At 38.1% G+C, this 26960-nt stretch overlaps 1 protein-coding gene across 2 annotated transcripts in view; it reads right to left on the bottom strand.

Annotated features, from left to right (window-relative positions):
• dis3l2 (DIS3 like 3'-5' exoribonuclease 2) overlaps positions 1–26960 on the bottom strand; it is a 58497-nt gene that overhangs the window by 24089 nt on the left and 7448 nt on the right. For both annotated transcript variants that reach the window (XM_081373387.1, XM_081373388.1), the window contains exons 6-13: positions 23312–23450; positions 21925–22013; positions 20115–20344; positions 19842–20015; positions 19623–19702; positions 19401–19513; positions 11244–11351; positions 10859–11092 (exon numbers count right to left, since the gene is read on the bottom strand). In XM_081373387.1, coding sequence (XP_081229513.1) covers positions 10859–11092; positions 11244–11351; positions 19401–19513; positions 19623–19702; positions 19842–20015; positions 20115–20344; positions 21925–22013; positions 23312–23450 — 1167 coding nt within the window. The remainder of the gene's footprint in view (positions 1–10858; positions 11093–11243; positions 11352–19400; positions 19514–19622; positions 19703–19841; positions 20016–20114; positions 20345–21924; positions 22014–23311; positions 23451–26960) is intronic.

The following is a 26960-nucleotide window of genomic DNA, read 5'->3' as shown; positions in this document are numbered from 1 at the left end:
TTTTAATGTCATCTGACCTTAATTCTACACATCTTTTTAAAAACCGAAAAGAGTTAAAACCACCAAAAGTCCCTCAAAATATGCTTCAAAGATATTAGACTCTTATCCAATCGCAAAAAACGTGTAGTCTGTCTGGACTCTGGAGTGGCCTATTTGAAAGTCGCAGGACTATATTATCTACACCCAATTTCGTAAGGTTCATTTGTGCTACACTGATTGGCATTCAGCTTGCTATTTTTAAAGATAAAAACTCAGATAAGAATTATTGTTTTAACATTTTTTAGCATAATTTCAATAATAACTAGACAAAACAATTCTCAAACATTCTCTTCTTGTGGATGGCTCTTGGTCAAAATTACTAGTAAAGCTGATCAATAAGTGAGATGATCAATGAGGAAGATATATTTTGGATGAAACTCAAAGCTTTGCTTCTAGTAATGGTGATCGCTCATGAACACATGAACTACATGAACTACATGATAGGCGCAAATAAAAACAGCATGTGAACAGCTTTGTGCTGGAAGTGCCGTGCCAAATTATCCCTGAATAACTTGAATGAATTCTACACCCTGAGGGAGTCACCACCCAAAGAGATCCATCACTGAGACACATCAACCAAAAGTACTCATATCTTTATGAAACTTCCTCATAATAACAACAGGGATTATGTAAGGGGAAATATTTTTGGTGAGCCTAATGAAAAACATCTATGATACAACACATTACAAGTGTGTTCATGAAGTCACATTTACCCTAAAATCCACAGGAAAACAATCCTTCTATCCATCTGTCTTTCCCACTAAGCATCCATCCACTATGGGGTTAGAATCATTCCTTTATTCCAAATAAATAGATTATGATCCACAAATAAATGTAAAGTGATTCACAAAAAATGTATAAAAAAATAAATAAATCCAAAAAACCCCCCAAAAAACTCATAAATGTGTTTTTATGTCAAACAGAACTCTGTCGGCATTCATTTGTGAATCACATCCCCTGTATTAATGGATAGCTTGCTATGCATTTGTGGATCTCAAAACATTTCAGATAACAGCTACAGTGTACAGACCAATTATAGCATGTTCTCACTACAACCCAGTGTTTCCCATACATTGATTTATTTGTGGCCGCCCACCACAATATCAGCACTGACCGCCACAACGAGATTTCAGAGCTTCCTATTCATTAACTAGACTGTGGTGGCCCGAAAATATATTTAAACTTCTCATAATAACATAGGTCTTTAAATGTCGTGTTTTGCGCCATTGCTGTCAAAAAAATCGTTAAAGGGTAACTAAACCCTAAACCAACTTTTTTTAGTTAATGATCTGTAAGAATGGGGCTTTATTAGTGCTGTTCATTGATTCGAGTAACTTTTTTGACATTTGGGTATAAAGTGTTTTAATTCTAAAATATATGGTGTAAAAACGTCTGAGTGCTGCCCTCTTCAGGTTGAACGGTGGCTACTGCAGTTGAATTTTCCTATTGGATGTTGCGGTACTGCGTGACGTAAGCGGTACTGCGTGACGTAAGCAGGTTCCAGCTCACCACGCCCTCCCTTGGTACGAGCTCACCATGCCCTTGGATGAGCTAGCATAGATTTATCTGTATTTAGTACAGTGGTAGGTGTAGTGTTGCTAGTGGCAACAGCACTGCTGGACTGCATAGCTTTCCAGCAGACTTGGAAATTAGGCGCCAGTGGTTGCATGCACTTGGCCTGGAAGACCGTGAGTGTGAAACCTGCATTTAATGCGGGATTGCTTCTCCAACGCAATAGAGGTGGAAATGGGCTTCTCCACACAGCTCGCGCTGAAAAGCGACGCAGTGCCAAACGCTGCTCCTCCTGCATGGACTCCACCACTGCAGCGGCGTCTTGATGTGAGTGATCATATATATTTTAATCACAATTTATGGTTAGGCTAAAGTTAATCCTCTGGGGTCGACAAACGCGTCAGCGCATTTTACTGGATTTTTTCACATAGCGGCAAAATATGAATATGCCTACAGAGAGCGCGCGCTATTGACATCAACTCGATAAAACTCATCAGATGCATGTACTTTATGTCGTCTTGCGACCCTGTGAGTTACTCTCCATTTTAGAGAGTCTGACAGCGGGTCTCAGGTGCACGCCCCCCCCGCTCACGGTTCGTCCCCTCTATCTCCGCTGGGGTCTGCCCACTTTTCTAGCATTTTTCAAATATTGCCAGTGGGTGGAGTCAGGCTCTGACCAGGGGTTTAGTTACCCTTTAAAGTTAAATTCATCAATCTGGTGCACATCGAGAGTTCAAAATTAAGAGCTCCAATCCATATTCAGCTTGGCGAAAAAACAAGTTTACAAACGAGTCTCATTACAAATCTAGTGAAATGATGTAATCATCAACTATGCAAATTTGGAAATAATGGAAATAATGGAATACTGAAAATAAGTGCTTGCTACGTTCCCAAATGCATGCTAAACTCAGCACATGCACAGATAGAGTTCATTGCATTCATTCACTGTGACTGAGAATCGAACCCGCGGAGCTGATCATGTGCTGATCACGTGAGCGAAGTGCACTCTTCTCTTTGTGCAGCGCAAACAGACAGTCTTTTGATAACGACACAAAGCCTTAAAGGGTAACTAAACCCCTGGTCAGAGCCTGACTCCACCCACTGGCAATATTTGAAAAATGCTAGAAAAGTGGGCAGACCCCAGCGGAGATAGAGGGGACGAACCGTGAGCGGGGGGGGCGTGCACCTGAGACCCGCTGTCAGACTCTCTAAAATGGAGAGTAACTCACAGGGTCGCAAGACGACATAAAGTACATGCATCTGATGAGTTTTATCGAGTTGATGTCAATAGCGCGCGCTCTCTGTAGGCATATTCATATTTTGCCGCTATGTGAAAAAATCCAGTAAAATGCGCTGTCGCGTTGGTCGACCCCAGAGGATTAACTTTAGCCTAACCATAAATTGTGATTAAAATATATATGATCACTCACATCAAGACGCCGCTGCAGTGGAGTCCATGCAGGAGGAGCAGCGTTTGGCACTGCGTCGCTTTTCAGCGCGAGCTGTGTGGAGAAGCCCATTTCCACCTCTATTGCGTTGGAGAAGCAATCCCGCGTTAAATGCAGGTTTCACACTCACGGTCTTCCAGGCCAAGTGCATGCAACCACTGGCGCCTAATTTCCAAGTCTGCTGGAAAGCTATGCAGTCCAGCAGTGCTGTTGCCACTAGCAACACTACACCTACCACTGTACTAAATACAGATAAATCTATGCTAGCTCATCCAAGGGCGTGGTGAGCTCGTACCAAGGGAGGGCGTGGTGAGCTGGAACCTGCTTACGTCACGCAGTACCGCTTACGTCACGCAGTACCGCAACATCCAATAGGAAAATTCAACTGCAGTAGCCACCGTTCAACCTGAAGAGGGCAGCACTCAGACGTTTTTACACCATATATTTTAGAATTAAAACACTTTATACCCAAATGTCAAAAAAGTTACTCGAATCAATGAACAGCACTAATAAAGCCCCATTCTTACAGATCATTAACTAAAAAAAGTTGGTTTAGGGTTTAGTTACCCTTTAAAGTTCCCCTATTATGCTATTTTAAAGGCTCCTAATTTTCTCCTACAGGGGGTTTACCTGGATTAAAAAAAGTTAAAAAAAACACATTTTCATTGATTCTCAAACTGATGGATGAATCAGTCTCTCTAAATTCCTCCTTTCCGAGAGCCTGCTCTGATCTGATTGGCCAGATGGCCCAGTCTGTTGTGATTGGTCTACACTGGACGCAGTGAGACACGACGAGTCACCGACAGTAAACGGATGATCCTTTCTACATCTGAAGTACTCCATGCTTGTGTAACATTATACACAAATATAGGACATAATACCATATATAATACCAAATAACCATCAGTGATGTAACAGCACGAGTTTCAGCATCACTGCAGCGTGTACTGGGGTTTTGTGAGTGGATAATGAATCCACTCGAGTCATTTCCAAAACTTCCATTTTTGAACATATTTCTCCTGTTTTACAAAATTTGCATTGGCTCCCAGTTCAATTCTGTGTAAATTTTTAAATTTTACTTTTAACTTACAAAGCACTTAACAACTTGGCTCCTTCATATCTTCTAGATCTTGTTCATATACATATGCATTTTAAGATCGGCTTCTGCACATACACTTGTTCTTCCACGCACTCGGACAACTTCAATGAGGTCACAAGCTTTTGGTTATGCGGCTCCCCATTTATGCAACTCACTTCCTGTAGAAGTTCGCAACAGTTCTAGTCTTTCGGTCTTTACATCTCATATTAAAACGTATCTGTTTAGGCAGGCTTTTATGTGATTTAATGTTTGTTTCTGTACTGGTTTTATAGTTTAATGTCATTGCTTTTATGGATTTTGTAAGGTGTCCTTGAGTGCCATGAAAGGCGCCTTTAAATAAAATGTATTATTAGGGGCCAAGCACCGAAGGTGCGTAGGCACCTATTGTATCCGTTCCCGTTCCTATTATTATTAGGGGCCAAGCACAGAATGTGCGTAGGCACCTGTTGTATCTGTTGGCGTACCAAAAATGATTCTTCTTTTTCTTCCACTCTGGGAGTCTATGGCAGCCCATAGAACCGCTTGCGGGAAAGTTGTGCAATTTGGCACACTGATAGAGGACAGACTGAACAGTCACCATAGCAAATTTGGAGTCTCCAACTCATTCCCTCTAGCGCCACCAGCTGTCCAAATTTGCACTCATATTTATGCTAATAACTTTTGAACCACAAGGGCTAGAAACAAAATTCCTTTGTCTGCTTATTCCCTAGCTAAATACGATTCGATTGCACCCTATGACGTCATTTTCCGTCATGGAAAGTTTTCCGCCATTTTGAATTTTCCAAAAAAACTACTTTTTCGAACTCCTCCTAGGCCGTTGCAAAATGGAATTCAAGTTGATTCGCTAAACAGTTTTCGATAAACGCACGAATACATTTTAGGTAGCGCTAGCAAAAACAGTCATAAGGCTGTATCTCCGCAACGTTTCATCAAATTCAGACCAAACTTGATACATGTACTCACAAGCATGACCTGAGGCAACATGCTGCGTTTCGGCGCAGCGCCACCTACTGGTCCGGAGATATGAAAAATGGCTATTTTTGCTTATAACTTCTGAACAGTTTGTCCAAAAATCATAAAATTGGTCTCGTTAGATTCAGGGCAACATGCCGATTCTACTGAATTTCAATTTTACCATATCGGCCATTTTGACTGTTGGCCATTTTGAATTTTGTGCTAAAATACTGTATTTTAACAACGCATGAACGGATTGTTACGAAACTTGGCATGGGTCATCAGCACGATGTCCTGAAGGAGCCTGAGAAGTTTTGAAACAGTGCCACCTAGTGGTGAATTTTTTTTTCAAATGCTTATAACTTTGGGTGTGATCGACTTATTTTCACGAAACTCATCTCATTAGACTCCTGAATCGTTGCCGAGTCCCACGATACCAAACATGCTAGGTTTTGCCTTACGGTTTGTGTAGCGTAGAGTTCTCAACGGGTCGGGTCGGCCCGACAAACCTGACGGGACCCGTGGGTTCGGGTCGAAAATATAATCAAATGACTCGGGTCGGGTTGGACCTCGGGCTTAATCTTTTCCGCTCAGTAAAAAAAAAAAAAAAACATTTATTAATCATCGCTGCTGGTCACCGTAAAGAAAGTCTGGCTGCTGCGTGTAACGTGCATCATGGAGAGGGGCGGGGGCAGACCTGACGCCGCTGCGTGCACGCCTTTAGCCTGGAGAAGAAGATGGAGTTGGTGAGAAGTAAACTTGCCGCAGGTGAATTCACCGTCGCTACTACAGCCTATTTATATATTTAAAGTGTATTGCTTCAGTTGTTTGTATTGTTTGTATTGTTAAAAGGCGTGAACATTAAAGGTTGATTTGAATTCCCGTCTGCTGGTCATAATACGTGTATGAGAGAAAAAAAAAAAACTACGCGGCGTCGGGCCGCGGGTCGGGTTCGGGCAGATAATTCAAGTTTATGTGTCGGGTTACATCGGGTCCGGGCTTTAAAAGCCATGGGCCGGGTCGGGTCGGGTTGTAATTTTCAGGCCCGTTGAGAACTCTAGTGTAGCGTTGTGATTTAGCGCTTAAAAAACATTAGGCGATATCTTTGAAACCGTTTGTCCGATCGAGACGAAACCACTGCCAGAAGTTTGGAATCATAGCTTGTTAGCTACATGATATTGCCCAAATGCGAAAATATTGATAGTAAGGGGTAGTAAAATCCAATCAAAGTCATGTGTCAGTCATTTTTTACGTGTTTTTTCATATAAATGTCTATAACTCCGAAGCGAATAGAGATATTTTCACCAAAATCGACACACATATGTATGGGCTCACTCTGAGGACACATAAAAAAAAATGGTGGGACTGAGCCTCTTGGTGGCGCTATAATAGAACAAAACATGAAATTCCCATTGACTTCAATACAGTTTTGTGAAATAAAATGCTATACTAAACAAATGCATTGGTGTAATATTGTGAAGCTCAGAATATGCCATCAGCACCATCCCCTGAAAGTACTTAAAATATTTCGAGACAGCTTCACCTTTTGGTCAAAAGTTATCATTTTTTTTCAAAACTGCTTATAACTTTCAAATAAATCTGCCTATTGTAATGCCACTGGTCTTAATATATTCCTTAGGTCACGCTGAGAACATAGATGCCAAGTTTACCTTTTTTGGCCTAAATTCCTGTCCGCCATCTTGATTTACATCCAAAACCTACTTTTTCGAACTCCTTCTAGACCAGGGGTGGGCAAACTACGGCCCGCGGGCCACATGCGGCCCGTTAGGCTGTTTAATCCGGCCCGCCGAGTATTTAAAAAAATTGTCTTAAGATCGCATTAATTTTGCCTTTTTTCTTGCAATACTTTGCGTTTTATATATATATATATATAGCGATGCATATATTTGACAATCGGAATATCAGATATTGCATGCCATAGCTAACAAATGTAAAAAAGGAAAAATGACATAAAAGCAGATCATCATTCATTCAGCGCTGTTGTGGCTGCGGTGCGTCACGTAACAAGCAATGACGCGTCACCATGGAAACCAAACAGACAGCGACTTAAGCGCATAGACTTGTTGCACGTTAATGTTTTTTCCTTTTTTGGAAACTCAATGAGAAAAAAAATGTTTGGTAACCGCTTGCACACCTTAGTTTTTCCTTTGATTTGTCTGCTATTTAGTTTCTTTCCTCCTCTGGATTTGTGGATGTATCCTGCCCGATTCCGTTTACCGACCTTTATCGTCCGGCTTTTGACTACGCTCCCCTGTCTGCCATGTACAGAACCCGTTTTTTTTTTTTCATTAAATGTTCTGATCTCCCTTTGCCTTTTATGTTTTATTTTATTATTCTTAAAATAAATTTGTATATTCGTTTATTTCCACAAATGTATGACTTTTGGAAGTGCAAATTGCCATTCAGTTTTAATAAAGTTGAATTAACGTAACCTGTAATTTTTACTCTTCTAAGTGTACACTTGCAGATGTTTTGTTTCTAATTTACTGTTAGGCCATTAAATAATAATAAGGATAAACTATATTAAAAAGTATAGGCTATAATTAGCCTATCTAACATCTTTAAAAATTAACATTAAAACATAACATGCTAAATGGGGGATATCTAGCATAAAAAAATGTATTGTCAGAATGTCGTCTCTCAGTTGTTGAATTTCGCACAGACATTGCCACAACATTGTCTGTTTGCTCAGCCCGATCTTATGAAAGTGTGAATACCACGAATTGTATTTGTAGTGCATAATATGTTTTCGCGTGCATATGATATGCACTTTATGGCGTGTAATAGGCACGCACTCCACACCCCTAATCCTAACCAAGGGGTTTACAGTGTGTAGCATGCACGCAAAAAACAAAACAAAAAAAAAAAACAACATTTTTGGCATATAAATGGCACGAGAAATAAAATTTGTGGTATAGATACGCACTTTCATGAGATCGTGCTTCATAATCTGCTACTGGGCCGGCCCTCTGTCAAATTTTTAAAACCCAGTGTGGCCCTTGAGCCAAAAAGTTTGCCCACCCCTGTTCTAGACCGTTTGTCCGATCATCACCAAAATCGAATCGTATCATCTCCAGACTGTGGCGACTAAAAGTAATGGATTTTGTGTCGACAGACGAAACCGTTTTCGTATACCGCAGCAGCAAAGTTGAGGCATGATGCCAAAATTACTTTTCAGGCTTTATTTCTGCAATGCCTTGACATATTGACACCAAACTTTGTGTGTGTCAGTGTCACTTCACTCTGACCACATCACATCAGTTTTGTAACTGCGCCACCTATTGATCGAAAGTGATAATCCATTAAATCATATATTTAATTACTGTTTATATGATTTTTCAGCCATTTCGCCTAAAATCCTCTTTAAATGTCTTTAATTGCTAATTGTTGCAGTTGGTCTGACACTTTCAGATATGTAGGCATATCTTATCCTCTTCTTGCGCTTGGCCCCGATAATTGCTGCTTGCAGCTATATTTATTATTATTATTATTATTATAATAATAATAAAAACTTTGCAATGCTGAAAAATACATCTTTACATTTATTTTTGATGTTGTAAGTAACATTTACAATCAAAAACTATTAAGTCTGATTCATGTGAAATATTACTTGTGTGTGATAAAGTGTTTTAACCAATAAAAAAATAAAATAAAAAAATAAAAATATATATATTGCATTTTACTGTTAAATGTAAAAATGTCTTTGGAATTCAACAACCCATCACAAGCATATATCATCTTTATATCTTCTCTACAAACAATGGGAATCATTTTGTAATACATTTAAATAATGTTTAAAAATAATACTTAATGTTTAATAGATCATTAGATCCACGGAGCTGCTCATCCCAACCAACTTTAAAATGCTTGATTGAAGAACTGGGAAACGCTGTTGGCTGTTGTGTGACAGTAATTTCATCTATTACATGATCTCGCATGTTTATCACGAGGTTGAATCCAGTTATTTATTAGTCAGCTACTTATTGAGGCTTTCTGTTCTATCTTGAATAAAGTGATGCTTCCAAAACGTGTCTGTATCCAGTATAGTTGTTCCCATAGCAGAGAGTGCTGTTTCTCTGGCATTTTCAAAAGGCACATTAAAAATAAAACTGTGGCTTGGCTTGATATTCAGATATTGTCTAAAAAATGTTTAAACATCTTTTACTGCACCAATTTTTATGACCATTTTAATTCCCATTTGAGCAATGCCGATCAATGATAATTTTGTCAGCGCATGTTGATTTAGTTTTAGTCATTTTCTTGATTAAAATGCCATTTAGTTTTAGCCATATTTTAGTCATCTGAATTGTTTTAGTTTTAGTCGACTAAATATAATAAGATTTAAGTCTACTTATGCTTAAAGCGCAACAGCTTGGAAGAGCCAGGACATTTTTTTAATATAACTCTGATTTTATTCGTCTGAAAGAAGAATGTCATATACATCTAGGATGGCTTGAGGGTGAGTAAATCATGGGCTAATTTTCATTTTTGGGTGAACTATCTCTTTAAGGGCACAGATGGCATTAGGTTTATTACACTGCCGTCACTTTAAGATCGAAAGTGCATATCCAATGCAATGATGCACATCCGATATTCTCACAACTGTTTACGTTCTCTTAAGACATAACCGACTGTGTTTGTGTAAATGCTCTCCAAAACTGACATTTTGACAATGTTGTGTGTATTTGCCCATTCAAGACGTGAAAAAGAGCACGATTTGGTACTTTAGTAAGAGGTAGCTTTCTGTGTGTACGGCTGAACGCTTCAGGTGTGTGCGCACAGAAAACCTATCAAATAGAGTTCTCTTTCACATTGTCACGCTTATTCAGATCTATCCATATGTCTGCTCTTCTCTTTCTCCCAGACGTTAACATTTTTGAACGTTTTATGAGACATGCATCAAGTGCATGCCAACTCATGTCCCTCCGGATAGATCGGCATGATACAATTCAAATGTGTGCATCTACCACACACGCAGGACATCAGTTTTGACTGGAATTTTTCACAAATTGTCCCTCTCTGACATTTTCATCTAGTTTTTATTCATTGAAGAAAATGTCAAAAGATTTTTGTCATAGTTTTTGTCATTAAAAACTCGTTTTCATCTGTGAAAAAAATTGTTGTGATTAAAATGATTAGTAAACGATATTAACACTGATGAAGATGAATGAGCAAAGCTATTTCAGGGCGAGACCACCCTGATTGTAAATCAAAACGTGATTGGTTGCTGTGAGAACATGCTGCAATTGGTCAGTGCAATGTGGCTGTTATCTGATTTGCTTGAGTAGATGATGGGTCCTATTTGTGGATTTGTGTGCACGTCCACAAACATGCGGTGATTGACAAATGCACATAACACAGCAAGTGATTCACAAATGAATGTAAGGCAAAGTTGTGTTTGTAACATAAAAACATATTTGTGAATATGTTTTTTATTTGGCAAATCTCATTTGATTTATTTGTGTATTTAATTCATTTGTGTGAAACTCCTGATATATGTGGATCCCATTCTATTAATTTGTGAATGTGTTTAATTTTTGTGAATCTCTTTACATTTATTTGTGGATCATATAATCCATTTACTTGAAAAAAAAATGCATCTACTTGAAATTGACTAGCACAATATATTTTCAAAATTGCAAAATAAAGTTTTTTGAACTAAAGTGGCACTTTAGTATGACGAGAGAATGGTATTAGAGTATTAGTATCTAATAGTATTAGAGTATTAGTATTTCACTAAAATGAAAAACAGTAAATGTCCAGACTGAAGTCTGGTCTGCCTGACCTGGTCAAGCCGGAGAGCTCCACACTCAAAGCGCTGGGCTCGGAGTTTTTTGGCAATGTTGTGCAAGTTGAGGACGGCTTCTTGTATCTCATGGATGCTGTGGTCTGGGGAGCAGGTTGGCAGTTCGTCAGCACTAAAGTGTTTGTCAGGAGCTTCAATCATACTCTGAGCATGATCATAACTCAACTTAATGCAGGAACAGATGACAGTTCGCCCAAACCACTCACTCAGGATCTACAGAGCACAGAGAAAACAGTACTGTAGAAAAAAGAAAGCACTGTGACAATGGGGGTTTCCTCTAAGAAAAGAGAGGTAACACCCACAAAAAAGGTTTGTTTTGAGATTTGTTCTCAATGAGAGTATAAGAGGTCATATAACAAAGTACCTTTCCCTCTGGAGAAAGCTTCCAAATGACAGAGAATGTCAGTCTATCGGTCAGAGGATTCAAGCTGCATAGCTCTTCACACAGAAGACGAGGCAACATGGGGATCACCTGCAGAAAAAAGAAAAAAGCTCAGTTCAGTTCTCATACAATGGCTACGTTTACATGCAACCAAATAATCCGTTAGTAATCGGATTGAAGTCTCAATCGGACTGAATAGTCTTCACGTAAACACCTTAGTCGATCCGATTGAGCTCGATCCGAATGAAATTTTGATCGGATTGAAAGGGGTGGTTTATTCCTTTTATAACCGACTGAGAGAACATGTAAACACTTGATCGGATTTAAAACCGAAACTGAAAGAACTGCGCATGTGCAATGACGGTGAAATAGCGTAATATGCTCGCGGAACAAGCTGTTCTTCCTGTTGAATAAAGTGGCATGCAAATGAGTGTCATTCTAAAATTCTCCTTTCACAGGACAGCAGGAAAAAGTCCCACCAGTCCTTGTTTCAGATTCTCATCCACAGTCTGCATTTTTACTGCGTTATAAATATAAGCAGCACGGCACAACAGTTCATCTGGTCATTGTATCCAAATTATGACCAGAAATGGATAAATATTAAGTCTGCTGTTTAAACCAAATAAAGAACCAATGTAGGAGAATGGCTATTATGCACAAACAGCAGGAAACTGTATATTCATGCAGTGTACGCATGTCAAAATATCTATTCCGATTTGAAGCTTGTGACATATAAACTGCACATTAACCCGATCACGTTTAACGTTCATGTAAACTCTACGTTCGGATTCATCAATCGGAATGAATTCAGTCTGATTGAAACACAAGTTGTGCATGTAAACGTAGCCAATGGTGTCAGTGAAGTCAGATCAATAATACAGTTAAATAATAAGTGTCCCCAACATTTAATTTAACTACTTTAAAAAAAAAACTATAACTATAAAAATGTCATCTAATGATATCCAGTATGTGCACTGATAAATGTTTATATATTTTTGGCATAAAAGCACCTGGAATTCTTTCGACAATCATATTAATTTCTTTATAATTTAATAATGTTTAATCATTTTAATCAAATGTATCTTAGGAATGGGGTGCTTGGATGATTTGTACATATAAATAACCTAGTCCAACTGCATCCCATTACAGGTCAAATCATTTTGTTGTATACTTTTATGTACTTGTGTTGAAATATATATAAAATATCTTCTGCTTTAAGACAGAACTATTTCAGAACTAGATCATCATTCCCTCCCTAAATACTTAAAATGTTGAGACTAAATAGTATACCACCATTGTGAATTTCACATATTAGTCATAATATTATTATAACATTATATTCTATGGATTTAATGCATTTGCAGAAAATCTAGTGACCTGTAACTGTCATATTCATAGTTAGAGGAGAGTGCCATTAAATATAGCTCATATGAAGTGTACTAAATCAGAACTGAAAGCAAATGCTGGATTAAAAAAAAAAAAAGAGAGAGAGAAAAAAAGTCAAAGCAGCGATTCTAGCAGAGCATTTATTGTGATATCTTGTGCATCACACCTACTGTTGCATCTGATATTGATTTGACTGGAAACATAACTGTTATCTATTGTCATTGTCAAGTTATTTGATTTATGACATAACATTGAGTTTTATTTGCAGTGTCTTAAGAGCCATAGGCCCTTTGAGGTCTGGTACAAATATGACATACAAATATACACATTGGCACATATGTACGCACGATTAATCATTAAATGATTGTGCGAACTTATTCAAATGACAATGATTCTGCTATGTCTATTAAACCTTTGAAATTATGATCACACCAGAATATTGAAACCTGCTTTCGTGCTGCTTTATTTTTGAAAGAAGCTTCACAAACAGTGTGTTACAAACATCAAATAATAACATATTGGGATAAATGTTTATAGTCTGGATATACCGATGTTGCGGCAGCGTTAAAAATGAGTAAGGTACCTTTGGAAAAATAATGTTATGCTTAATAAAGATTGTCTCTATTACGCTATTATGCCAGTAGGTGGTGACCAGAGATTGTTGAAATGTATTTGAACACTGAATCATTCATTCAAGAGATTCATTCAAAAACACTGGATGAAACAAATATTCATTCATTAAATTTCAAACGATTAACATTTTTACATAATGAATGCATTTAAATAAATAAATGTTTTTTATAGACTCATTTATAACATTTTAGACATTTCTAAATAGACTGATTTAAAACATTAAATATAACCTTTTGTCATAACCTCAAATAACTTGCATGATGTTTTGTTTAGTTGTTTAAAGTGCCCCTATTATGGATTTTTGAAAATGACCTTTCATGTAGTGTGTGAATGAAAACATCCTGTAAAGTTTTCAATCTGAAAATGCAAAGTATATAAAGTTATTGTCTTTCCAAAATAAGAGTCGACTCTGAGTCAATGAAATTAATCGTTTTTCACATGAATCATAAGCCGTTTCGTTGTGACGTCAAGACGAAACATTAGCATATTGCCCACCCACTTATTGCGCGCACAGACACCAGGGAAAACTTGAATGCCCTCAAACACTGCAGCTGATTCCTGTGGATACTGGACAGCAAAAAAACAGTCCGAAAACCAGTCAATATCTGGTGTGACCACCATTTGCCTTACGCAGTGCAACACATCTCCTTCGCATAGAGTTGATCAGGTTGTTGATTATGGCCTGTGGAATGTTGGTCAACTCCTCTTCAATGGCTGTGCAAAGTTGCTGGATATTGGCAGGACCTGGAACACGCTGTCATATACACCGATCCAGAGTATCCCAAACATGGGTGACATGTCCGGTGAGTATGCTGGCCAAGCAAGAACTGGATCTGTGTACAGATCCTTGCAACATGGGGCCATGCATTATCATGCTGCAACATGAGGTGATGGTGGTGGATGAATGGCACAACAATGGGCTTCAGGATCTCGTCACGGTATCTCTGGGCATTCAAAATGCCATCAATAAAATGCACCTGTGTTCGTTGTCCATAACATACGCCTGCCCATACCATAACCCCACCGTCACCATGGGCCACTTGATCCACAACGTTGACATCAGCAAACCGCTCACCCACACGACGCCATACACACTGTCTGTCATCTGCCCTGTACAGTGGAAACCGGCATTCATCCGTGAAGATAACACCTCTCCAAAGTGCCAGACGCCATCGAATGTGAGCATTTGCCCACTCAAGTCGGTTACGATGATGAACTGCAGTCAGGTCGAGACCCCGATGAGGACGACAAGCATGCAGATGGGCTTCCCTCAGACGGTTTCTGACAGTTTGTGCAGAAATTCTTTGGTTATGCAAACCGATTGTTGCAGCAGCTGTCCGGGTGGCTGGTCTCAGACGATCTTGGAGGTGAAGATGCTGAATGTGGAGGTCCTGGGCTGGTATGGTTACACGTGGTCTGCGGTTGTGAGGCCGGTTGGATGTACTGCCAAATTCTCTGAAACTCCTTTGGAGACAGCTTATGGTAGAGAAATGAACATTCAATTCATGGGCAACAGCTTTGGTGGACATTCCTGCAGTCAGAATGCCAATTGCATGCTCCCTCAAAACTTGCGACATCTATGGCATTGTGCTTTGTGAAAAAGTTGCACATTTTAGAGTGGGCTTTTATTGTGGCCAGCCTAAGGCACACCTGTGCAATAATCATGCTGTCTAATCAGCATTCTGATATGCCACACCTATGAGGTGGATGGATTATCTCAGCAAAGGAGATAACACACTAACACACTGCTCAATAACACAGATTTAGACAGATTTGTGAACAATATTTGAGAGAAATAGGCCTTTTGTATACATAGAAAAAGTCTTAGATTTTGAGTTCAGCTCATGAAAAATGGGGACAAAAACAAAAGCGTTGCGCTTATAATTTTGTTCAGTGTAAATAAGTACAAGTAAAATAATCGGTTTGTTGATGGCCATGCACTTTTTTATGCTGATGGTGAGGAATTACAGTTGCATAATGTACCTCATACTGAGTAGTGTATCACTGAGAAACGTCTTGCTCGAGTTGTCCTTTCGATGGAGGTTCGGGTTGAATAACTAGTTCTTCCAGTGTTTCATCATCGGACTCGCGCTCGAATTGATATGGTAAAATCGATGTCATTGTTCGTTACTGTGTTTAGTTTATGTTGTAGGAAGCATTAGGACAAGAAGAGCTGACGTTGTTATGGCAATGGGCTTTTTTGTTTTCGACGCACGCGCTGTACGCGGTAGACCAATCACAACAGACTGAGCTGTCTGGCCAATCAGAGGAGAGCTTGCGGAAAGGAGGGATTTAAAGAGATTGATTCATCTTACGAGTCGTTTGAGAAAACGTGGTGATGTGCAAATGTATATTATGAGAAAATTAAACAGTTTTTTGACCTTTGATGCATGAAAACCTGTTGTAGGAGACACCAAAATAACATTAGGAAACTTTAAAATAGCATAATAGGGGCACTTTAATGTTTTGTTTTCAGAATTGTGGGAGACTGATTTCTATTTAAAAAACAACAACAACAACAACAACAACAACATTATCCAGATTCATAAATTAAGCTTAAAAGAATATATAATATAGGGTATCTGGCATCTAACTTACAGGCTACCATTAGCACTGTTTCTAATATTAAAATGTACAATCTTGCAGACTAGGATGAAGCCTTTATGTACATTAACAAGAATTTGGGACAATTATGATGCATTTTAATGCAGGATTCTGAAATGTTTTCTTATTTTTAAGACGCTTCGCATCCATTGTGCAAAGTTGTGCAAACCACTTTAGGTATAGGCTTTACCCCATCCGCAGGCCTCCTTTCTTTTGGTCCATGATATTAGGCTCTGTTGTTTTTAGATCAATTGGGGTTTGACAATGTGATGCACTTAGACTAGCTTATTTATATACAAATCATCCAAGCGCCCCATTCCAAGCCAGTATCATTTCTAAGATACTTTCGATAAATATTATTAAATATTATTTAATTGTAAAGAAATTAAAGATCTGTCTATGATTGTCAAAAGAACTCCAGGTGCAGTCCACTCTCAGCCATTAAGTTTCCATGTCGCATTTTCATTCACAGTCGGAAATTGCCCTAAGCTTCATTTTCGGTGTGGAATCACCTTTGTGAACTTCTAATATTTAGCTTGTCTGAAGAATTATTGCAGCCATTATCTCATTCAGGAATCCCTTAATTTTGTAAACAAAGCAAGCTCAAAATAGTCTACAATAAATCAAAGTGTAGCCGTCATTAGTAGACTGGGGGAAAAATTATGTGCTCCCGGAGATGAGGCAGCCGCAGCAGACCAATGAGGTTGCAAAACACAAGGTGGAATGTGTTTACATACACTATATTGCCAAAAGTTTTGGGACATCTGCCTTTACATGCACATGAACTTTAATGACATCCCATTCTTAATCCATAGGGTTTAAGATGGAGTTGGCCAACCCGTTGCAGCTATAACAGCTTCAACTCTTCTGGGAAGGCTTTCCATAAGGTTTAAAAGTGTGTTTATGGGAATTTTTGACCATTCTTCTAGAAGCGCATTTGTGAGGTCAGGAACTGATGTTGGACGAGAAGGCCTGGCTCACAGTCTCTGCTAATTCATCCCAAAGGTGTTCTATTGGGTTGAGGTCAGGACTCTGTGCAGGCCAGTCAAGTTCCTCCACACCAAACTCACTCAATCCATGTCTTTATGGACCTTGCTTTGTGCACTGGTGCGCAGTCATGTTGGAACAGGAAGGAGCCATCCCCAAAATACTCCCACAAAGTTGGGAGCATGAAATTGTCCAAAATGTCTTGGTATGCTGAAGCATTAAGAGTTTCTCTCACTGGATCTAAGTGGCCAAGCCCAACCCCTGAAAAACAACCCCACACCATAATCCCCCCCTCCACCAAACTTTACACTTGGCACAATGCAGTCAGGCAAGTACCGTTGTCCTGGCAACTGCCAAACCCAGACTCGTCCATCGGATTGCCAGACAGAGAAGCGTGATTCGTCACTCCAGAGAACACGTCTCCACTGCTCTAGTCCAGTGGCGGCGTGCTTTACACCACTGCATTCAACGCTTTGCATTGCACTTGGTGATGTAAAGCTTGGATACAGCTGCTCGGCCACAGAAACCCATTCCGTGAAGCTCTCTATGCTCACTACTTGAGCTAATCTGAAGGCCACACAAAGTTTGGATGTCTGTAGCTATGCACTCTGCAGAAAGTTGGCGACTTCTGCGCACTTCAAGCATGCGCTGACCTCGCTCTGTGATTTTACGTGGCCTACCACTTCGTGGCTGAGTTGCTGTTGTTCCCAAATGCTTCAACTTTGTTATAATAGCACTAACTGTTGACCGTGGAATATTTAGTAGTGAGGAAATTTCACGAATATGCACAAGTGGCAACCTATCATGTTACCACACTTGAATTCACTGAGCTCCTGAGAGCGACCCATTCTTTCACAAATGTTTGTAGAATAAATCTGCATGCCTAGGTGCTTGACTTTATACAACTGTGGCCATGGAAGTGATTGGAACACCTGAATTCAATGATTTGGAGGGGTGTCCCATACTTTTGGAAATATAGTGTATCAAGAAGCAGAAAGAGGGAACCCAATTATGAACCAACATTTATATGCAGGGACAAAAATTTAATCGAACATTGTGAACAATATATCAAGCAGACAGATCAAAAATGTGGAAGTGCTGTGGCCTAGTGGTAAAAGATTGTGGATTTGAGCCCCGCAAGATGAATCATCACTGAATTCCTGAGCAAGATGTAGCCTCAGGTTGTTAATTCTATGACACTTTGAATAAATGCATCTAAGAAAATCTCACGAAAACTATTAGTGCCTCTGCGTGGATGTTTCACCCCAAATTCTAACGAATAAAATTATAAAATTGATTAATACAATTGACAGGCACTAATGAACCTACATAAGGTAGGACAAAAGGTTTAAAAAATAAATGGAATGATGGATGAATTAATAAAATCAGATTATTCTCATAGCAAGTGTTTATACATCATAGCACTAACAGTATTAACATTTTGTTGTATGTTTTGTATCATGTTGTATCATGGTGGTGACTTCACCACACATATTTGGGTAGACAGCAAATTGATTCACAATTCATAGGTTTTTGATTAAACTGAAGAACTTTTTTTGTGTGCAAATAATGAGATTCGATGTGATTCGATTAACGATTTGATTTTGCATTTTTTAAGTGCATTTCCCTAATGTGTCTTATTTAGTAAGACACTTACATTCCACAATCGGGAATTGCACCCCGACTTTCATGGGGTCAGAGAGCAGGGGCAAAAAAAGCTTTTGTTTCATACCCAAGCCCTTTAGCACTGAGAGCGACGCAATAAAGCTAAGCTAATCGCCAAAAAACTGAGCTTTCACACTTAACGCAAAACGATTGATTGGCTTTAGCTAATTCACACCTGCACAATAGGTGGGCGCTAACCAAGAAGTTTTTTTTCCTCATGTATGCATTTCGTAGGTTTTCCTATTTGACTTTAATCTCGTCCGCTGCACAACATACAACAGTAAATTAAAATAAATAAAGTTTGGTACTAAACAGAAACCATCATGAAATGCGTGTAACAACTTCCGATTGTAATCTAAAGTGGATTTTGAATGAATAATTGAACGCTACACCTGCTTAGCATTTTTCATTATTTTTATAAAAATACCCCACTTTTTCAATGGTTTGACTCAAGGCTATAGTGCTATTGTGAGAGAGCTATCATCTGCTCATGTGATAGCAGTGGCCATGCTGAGGAGAGATCAAACATGGGCTGCTCAAAAACGGTGTCAATGAGAGCTACGGATGAAGCACAATCCAGTGAAAGGTGGTAAAAGAGTGCAGCACGTATCTGTGAGAGAGAGCTGTGAGGGTGTGAACAATGGCACACAAACGTCTCCATAAATATGTGCATGTAATAATTTAAGGCTTACATATTTTAAAGCATTGTGAATCTCTATTGAAACAAGATTCTTTAAATTCTTAGCATTTTAAATCGAATCGAGTGAATCGTTACACCCTGAAAAATTAACAATTTTCTGCACTGCAACATTGCAGCAAGAAATCTAAAACATTTCAAATTGTTTGGAAAAATCAAACTCATACCTTTTGGACAAGATAAACACTCGTGGCTCTTTGGCCAGCGATTTGATCCAAGGCATTTCCTTCCTCCACAAAGTAACTCACATCAGCTATATGAACACCAATTTCAAAATTGCCTACATGAGGAAAGAAAAGAAAAATATGTTTTTAAATCATAAATAAAAAAATTGTTTAAGTGTAATGAACTTTTTAAAAGAGCTTTAATATCAAAGGCAGCATACATACCATCTGAGAGTTGTTTGCAGGACAGTGCATCATCCAGATCTCTGGCTGTAGCTGGGTCGATGGTAAATATGCATTCGTTTCTTAAAAATAAATTAAAATCCAAAAATCAGAACCAAATAACCAACATTTTAATTAAAATTACATTTCAAATGGACTTTACAAACAAATAATGGATGATACGTGAAAAATGTATAGATCAGGGACAGGGTAGAAGGTTACCTGAGATCTCTTCTTTTAGAGAGCGCATGATCAGGGATGCTCCAGGGCAGATTTTGGGGAAGACAATTCAAGACCTCCTTGGAAAACTCTGAGAAGTCCACATCATATTCAGTCAGGATGCCTTCTGTTTCCGGCTCAATTTCACCTGCTTGCCCTAAAGTTTTTGCAAGCCGCCTTAAAACAGAAAAACAACGTTGAGAAAAGCCGTTATTAATCACAACTGCCAATGTAAAGCTCATAATTTGGAGGAAATACAGGTTACCCAGATCTCACCCTTCAGCAAAGTTGTTGTCTGCTGACCACTGTGTTATTCGGCAGATGAAGAGTGTGTTTTCATAGTCTCCAGGTCTGGAGATAAAGTCTGCAGGGCAATCGGCCAGAGGCACATTAACTCTTGGGACCCGATGGTCCACAGGAGAGAACATAGCAAAATTCTTGTTGGGAAGAAATTTGAGGAAGCCTGATGCTGCTCTTGAGTGCTTCTTCTCAACAATGAATACAACCTAAAATGACAACATCCATGGAAAATTATACGCAAAAGAATAAAAAAAGGCATGCTAATTTTGGAAGATCTTCAAACTTAGAAGTATTATCGACAACATAAAAAAAAAATAAAAAAATAGCCCATTTCCTTTCTTAAAGGGGTCCTTGATTATGATTTCACTTTTTTAACTTTAGTTAGTGTGTAATGTTGCTGTTTGAGCAAAAACAACATCTGCAAAGTTACGACGCTCAATGTTCAATACAAAGGGAGATATTTTATTTTACAGAAATCACTTTTTAAGGACTACAACAAACCTCTGGTATGGACTACAACGAGCTTCTTCCAGAGTTGGTGACATCACAATCCCTAAAATTTACATAAACCCAGCCCCCAGGAACACGCAATAAAGTGGGTGAGGCCATGTTGGGCTGCTTTAGAAGAGGAAGAGTTGTTGTCACAGTTTGTCATAAGGCTGACGAATTTAGAGAGGTTAAAATTGATTTTTAACACTGTTCCTGAATATTATAACCTCAAAGTTGGTATGTGCGCTGCACATTTTATAGAGAACAGCTTCCAGAAATGAGTACAATGCAGGCTATACGCAAAAAAAGCTTCTCCTGAAAGACGTAACCATTCCCATTTTGTCGGGACAATCTGTTGTTTATGGATCACAAATTGTAAGTATGTCTTATTCTTTGTAGTTGTGTTTTCTATTAACAGTTAGCCTGCTAACTAACATTACAATATTGATGTAGTGTTTACTTTAGCTTTTGTAAGCTCTTGCTTTTGTAAGACTGTCCAATGCCCCTTAGGAAAATTATCAATGATTTTGTGATCAATTACTGTTTGTATTACCATAGTTTTCTGACAAATATGATTAAATGGTGGATAACATCGTATCTACAAGAAAAAAAAACAAAAAACAATTTTTCTTCACTCTGACATGTCCAGTGAAATCTGTGTTTGCAAAGTCCGTGCTTGATATTGTTCAGCACAATACCTTGTTCGTTAACATTTTCAGGGTCTGAATTGGGGTCAAATTAGTTTGAAATTGACGCCATTGTTAATATTTTCATCTGAGTAAAGCTCACGGCTACGAAGGGGCGTGACATTTCCAGAACACACACTAAGCGCTGCCAATCACAACACACGGGGCCGGCTAACCAATCACAGCACATTTTGGAATGAGGGGCTTCATCGAAAACGAGACGTTCAACCAGACTGGTGAGAGAGGAGCTGTAATAATGTAAAATACATGAAAAATAATGCGCTTTCAAGCATGAAAACATGTTTTTATAGTACACCATGAAAACAAAATCAAGACTTTGTAACAGGGGATAATAGGACCCCATTAATAAATGTTCCTGATGTTTTTGTGCATGATTCATCAGTGATGCACATTATTCCAAAAAGGAAAAAAAATACAGAGTGCAACATTGTTTTAATCTATTTCAAAAGCCAACTTTTTAAATAAATACTTGTCATCTTAGAAAATTGTCTGAATTTCTAAATCTTGTCTAAATGCATTTTTATTTATAACTGTCATGAATAATAATTACTTAAAAGTTAAATGCATATCCTTTCAAACAAATGGCTTACCTTTCCAGTCCTTTGCATAGCTCTCTCTGAACTTGATCCAGAAGTGAAGCATGCATTAGCATGTTTGACAGAATGTGATGTGATAGGGGCTAAATCAGAAAAAAAGTTACAGCAAGATAAATTTGATTGCAAATTTCTCTTTTATTTTCTGACACTTGTATGTATAATATATATATATATATATATGTATTATATATATATATATATATATATATATATATATATATATATATATATATATATATATATATATATATATATATATATATATATATATATATATATATATATATATATATATATATATATATATATATATATATATATATATATATATATATATATATATATATATATGTATATATATATTTTATCCATCTTCAAAGCCAAGCTTATTGTTACCCCAAGCAAATCAACATTTTAGGTGGCTACCAGTGGCTGTATGTATCAGGTTAAAGGAATAATTTGTTTGCACCATTCCTCATGTGCTAAATCAATGAATTTATTTATTACATTTAAAGCCTTGGAATGATTATGCAAAATTTAAAAACTTTGACATCAATTGTAAGCAAAATTCAATTGTTCCACAGCAACACAAGGGTAATTTAAGGACTTAACAATGAGTCATGAAGATCTTGGTTTTTGGAAAGAGGTGAATAGCTCATTCATTCTGCAAACACAATCATGTCTTTCATTGCCCGTTCACCTCAGTCAACACATGCCCTGTATCAAACTTGACACTCTGGAATCTGTTGCCATGTTTTGAGCTACAGATGCTTAATGATTTAATATGTAGACGTCTTGGGGAGGCATGTGCAAACAAAGATATCTGGGCTTGATAAAGATAAAAAAAGATCACAGCTCTTGGCTGTTCAATCATCAATGGGTGACTCAACTTTTTTCTGCACTATAAGAGAAAGCACATGTATCAAGATATATATATTAAAGATTCCCTGCATCGGATAATCCTTTACATTTATAAAGAAGCAATTCCTGGGGCAATGTGTGGTGTGTCTGGAGATGTGGCGTGTGGTGTGACTGTGGTGGTGTGAGATGAATCTAAAAGCATGAGAAGCAACTAAAAGAAAATTGGCACAGGACTGACCAAACCAATTAAATGCTAACAAGGTAAATTTTGATTATCTAGATTGTCAAAAAAAAAAAAAAAAAAAATTGTCAAAAGTTTCCATTACAAAATGTAACATAATATATTTTTTTAAATAAATAATAAATTATTTATTAATTTAAACTTAAATTATGGTGAAGACTTAAGCTTATTGTAAATAGCTTAGAGTAAAAATAATAAATACAACTAAATTAGTGCTTATCAGCAAAACCTTGAGCAAGAGGCGAACAGAACACTGTGCCTGCAGGAAAAGCTCATTACCTTTATCATGGAGACTGACATTCTTCATTTTACTGATCATCTCATCATCTTCATTGTAATGGGCCTCCACTATGACATCAGGAGCCTTTGGTGCATTCTGACTGGATGGAGTTCTCTCATTTATATCTCCATTGACTGCCTGTGTACAAAATGTGACACATTATGCATTGACATGCATGATGTTAGACTGTCACTTTTCATTTTGATTATACACAATTACATACTACACAAAACTACAAGTAATACATTCAACATGCATTCATATACATCTATTTTAATACAAAAAGTTTTACACTACTTGTATTTGAAAGTAATGAAGTACTGTACATCTTAATAGTATGAAAACATGACTGATCGATAGGCTCGATTGTGCACTCTTCTCCACATTTTGTAGTACTAATTGTGGGGGGAAATTTGTGTAATTTTGCTTCTTGGACTTAATATGCAAAAAATGTGAAATGGAGATGAGAATACTAAACTACTGGAAGCAGAAAACATGGGTTAATTTACTAAATATAATTAACAAACACAAAAAGGGCAGGGGATCTACGGAATTGAATTACTCTGTGGAAATCTGTGCAGGATTTCTGCAAGTTCAGATTTCATGCATGTATGATTGCCAACTTCAGAAGAGGAAAATGAGGGACATTCTAACAGTGATCTTCAACCTTACTCCTGGGAACCCACTGTCCTGCAAAATTTATTTCCAACATGCTTCAGCAAACCTGCATGTCATTTCAAGCCATCCCGAAGAGCTCGATTAGCTGGTTCAGGTGTGTGTTCAATTAAGGTTGGAGATAAATTCTGTAGGACAGTGGGTCCCCAAGAGCAGGGTTTGAGACCTCTGCTGTAGACGAAAGTAAAGGGCATTATAAGAGATATGTGAACTTTTTTTGCCCCACATATGTCAGTGTTTATGTACGATATAGATATGTAACTCATGTTTTTATATATATATATATATATATATACATATATATATATACAGTGAGTAAAATAAGTATTTGAAAACCCTGCTATTTTGCAAGTTCTCCCACTTGGAAATCATGGAGGGGTCTGAAATTGTCATCGTAGGTGCATGTCCACTGTGAGAGACATAATCTAAAAAAAAAAAAAAAATCCAGAAATCACAATATATGATTTTTTAACTATTTATTTGTATGATACAGCTGCAAATAAGTATTTGAACACCTGTTTATCAGCTAGAATTCTGACCCTCAAAGACCTGTTAGTCTGCCTTTAAAATGTCCACCTCCACTCCATTTATTATCCTAAATTAGATGCACCTGTTTGAGGTCGTTAGCTGCATAAAGACACCTGTCCACCCCATACAATCAGTAAGAATCCAACTACTAACATGGCCAAGACCAAAGAGCTGTCCAAAGACACTTGAGACAAAATTGTACACCTCCACAAGGCTGGAAAGGGCTACGGGGAAATTGCCAAGCAGCTTGGTGAAAAAAGGTCCACTGTTGGAGCAATCATTAGAAAATGGAAGAAGCTAAACATGACTGTCAATCTCCCTCGGACTGGGGCACCATGCAAGATCTCACCTCGTGGGGTCTCAATGATCCTAAGAAAGGTGAGAAATCAGCCCAGAACTACACGGGAGGAGCTGGTCAATGACCTGAAAAGAGCTGGGACCACCGTTTCCAAGGTTACTGTTGGTAATACACTAAGACGTCATGGTTTGAAATCATGCATGGCACGGAAGGTTCCCCTGCTTAACCCACACATGTCAAGGCCCGTCTTAAGTTTGCCAATGACCATTTGGATGATCCAGAGGAGTCATGGGAGAAAGTCATGTGGTCAGATGAGACCAAAATATAACTTTTTGGTCATAATTCCACTAAACGTGTTTGGAGGAAGAAGAATGATGAGTACCATCCCAAGAACACCATCCCTACTGTGAAGCATGGGGGTGTTTTTCTGCACATGGGACAGGGCGACTGCACTGTATTAAGGAGAGGATGACCGGGGCCATGTATTGCGAGATTTTGGGGAACAACCTCCTTCCCTCAGTTAGAGCATTGAAGATGGGTCGAGGCTGGGTCTTCCAACATGACAATGACCCGAAGCACACAGCCAGGATAACCAAGGAGTGGCTCTGTAAGAAGCATATCAAGGTTCTGGCGTGGCCTAGCCAGTCTCCAGACCTAAACCCAATAGAGAATCTTTGGAGGGAGCTCAAACTCCGTGTTTCTCAGCGACAGCCCAGAAACCTGACTGATCTAGAGAAGATCTGTGTGGAGGAGTGGGCCAAAATCCCTCCTGCAGTGTGTGCAAACCTGGTGAAAAACTACAGGAAACGTTTGACCTCTGTAATTGCAAACAAAGGCTATTCTACCAAATATTTACATTGATTTTCTCAGGTATTCAAATACTTATTTGCAGCTGTATCATACAAATAAATAGTAAAAAAAATCATACATTGTGATTTCTGGATTCACAGTGGACATGCACCTACGATGACAATTTCAGACCCCTCCATGATTTCTAAGTGGGAGAACTTGCAAAATAGCAGGGTGTTCAAATACTTATTTTCCTCACTGTATATATATGTATATATGTATATGTATATGTGTATGTGTATGTGTATGTGTATGTGTGTGTGTGTGTGTGTGTGTGTGTGTGTGTGTGTGTGTGTGTGTGTGTGTGTGTGTGTGTGTGTGTGTGTGTGTGTGTGTGTGTGTGTGTGTGTGTGTGTGTGTATGTATGTATGTATATATATATATATATATGTATATATATATATATATATATATATATATATATATATATATATATATAAAACTCTTGGTTTTGATCCCTTCTCTTATTTGGATTTCAGATGATAGTGATAACCTTACATGACTGCAAATCTAAGAAGAAATATGTGCCTTTAGGGTGTAATAGCTACATTTTCTCATGTTTAATTGCTTTCCTATGCTGCTGATTATTTACAAAGCTGATTATTTTCATCTTGACAAAAATTGCCTAGCAGCAGTTTAGATTTCCTGACACACAACTGCCCACACATGCACACATCTACCCTCATTAAAGCTTTAGCTTTGTAGCCAATTCTGATATACAGAATGTTTATATAGCTAAAGAATTCAAAAAGCTAACATCTATTTTCTCTGCTGTACTAAAAACAACAAGTCATAGAGCATAGATATATAAATAACAAGCATACAGAAGTTGTCATGCAGCATAATAAGCATTATGCCACCTAATACCTTTTTAAAAAGTCTTTGCTACATCTTTTATATTGATCATGCATGCAGCTTATTGAACCTCACATTAACTGAGATATTTGTAATATTCTAGTACGTAATTTGCCCTCTAAAACTTTAAGCACACTGTTCTGACCCTGAACTAATGCTTAGTAGAAGAACCCTTTGATTTTATTGCAGCACTATCAGCTTGACACGTCTTGACACATCTTGACCTAGGAGTATTTTCCCACTCTTCTTGGCAAAAATGTCCCAGATCTGATGTGTTGTTTTTGCGCCAAATATACCATATTTACAATATTGGCTAAATATTCAGTCTTGTTCTTGATAATGTCACTGTTGTGCCATACTTTCTATTCTCTTGTTGATGACTGTCTTCACTGTGTTCCATAGTATATCTAATGCCTTGGAAATTTTCTATAGCCCTCACAATA

This window comes from Scardinius erythrophthalmus (genome assembly GCF_964197995.2).
Source record: "Scardinius erythrophthalmus genome assembly, chromosome: 9".
Taxonomy (NCBI): domain Eukaryota; kingdom Metazoa; phylum Chordata; class Actinopteri; order Cypriniformes; family Leuciscidae; genus Scardinius; species Scardinius erythrophthalmus.
Note: the sequence above shows the minus strand (reverse complement) of the source record. Positions and strands in the feature narration are given on the sequence as shown.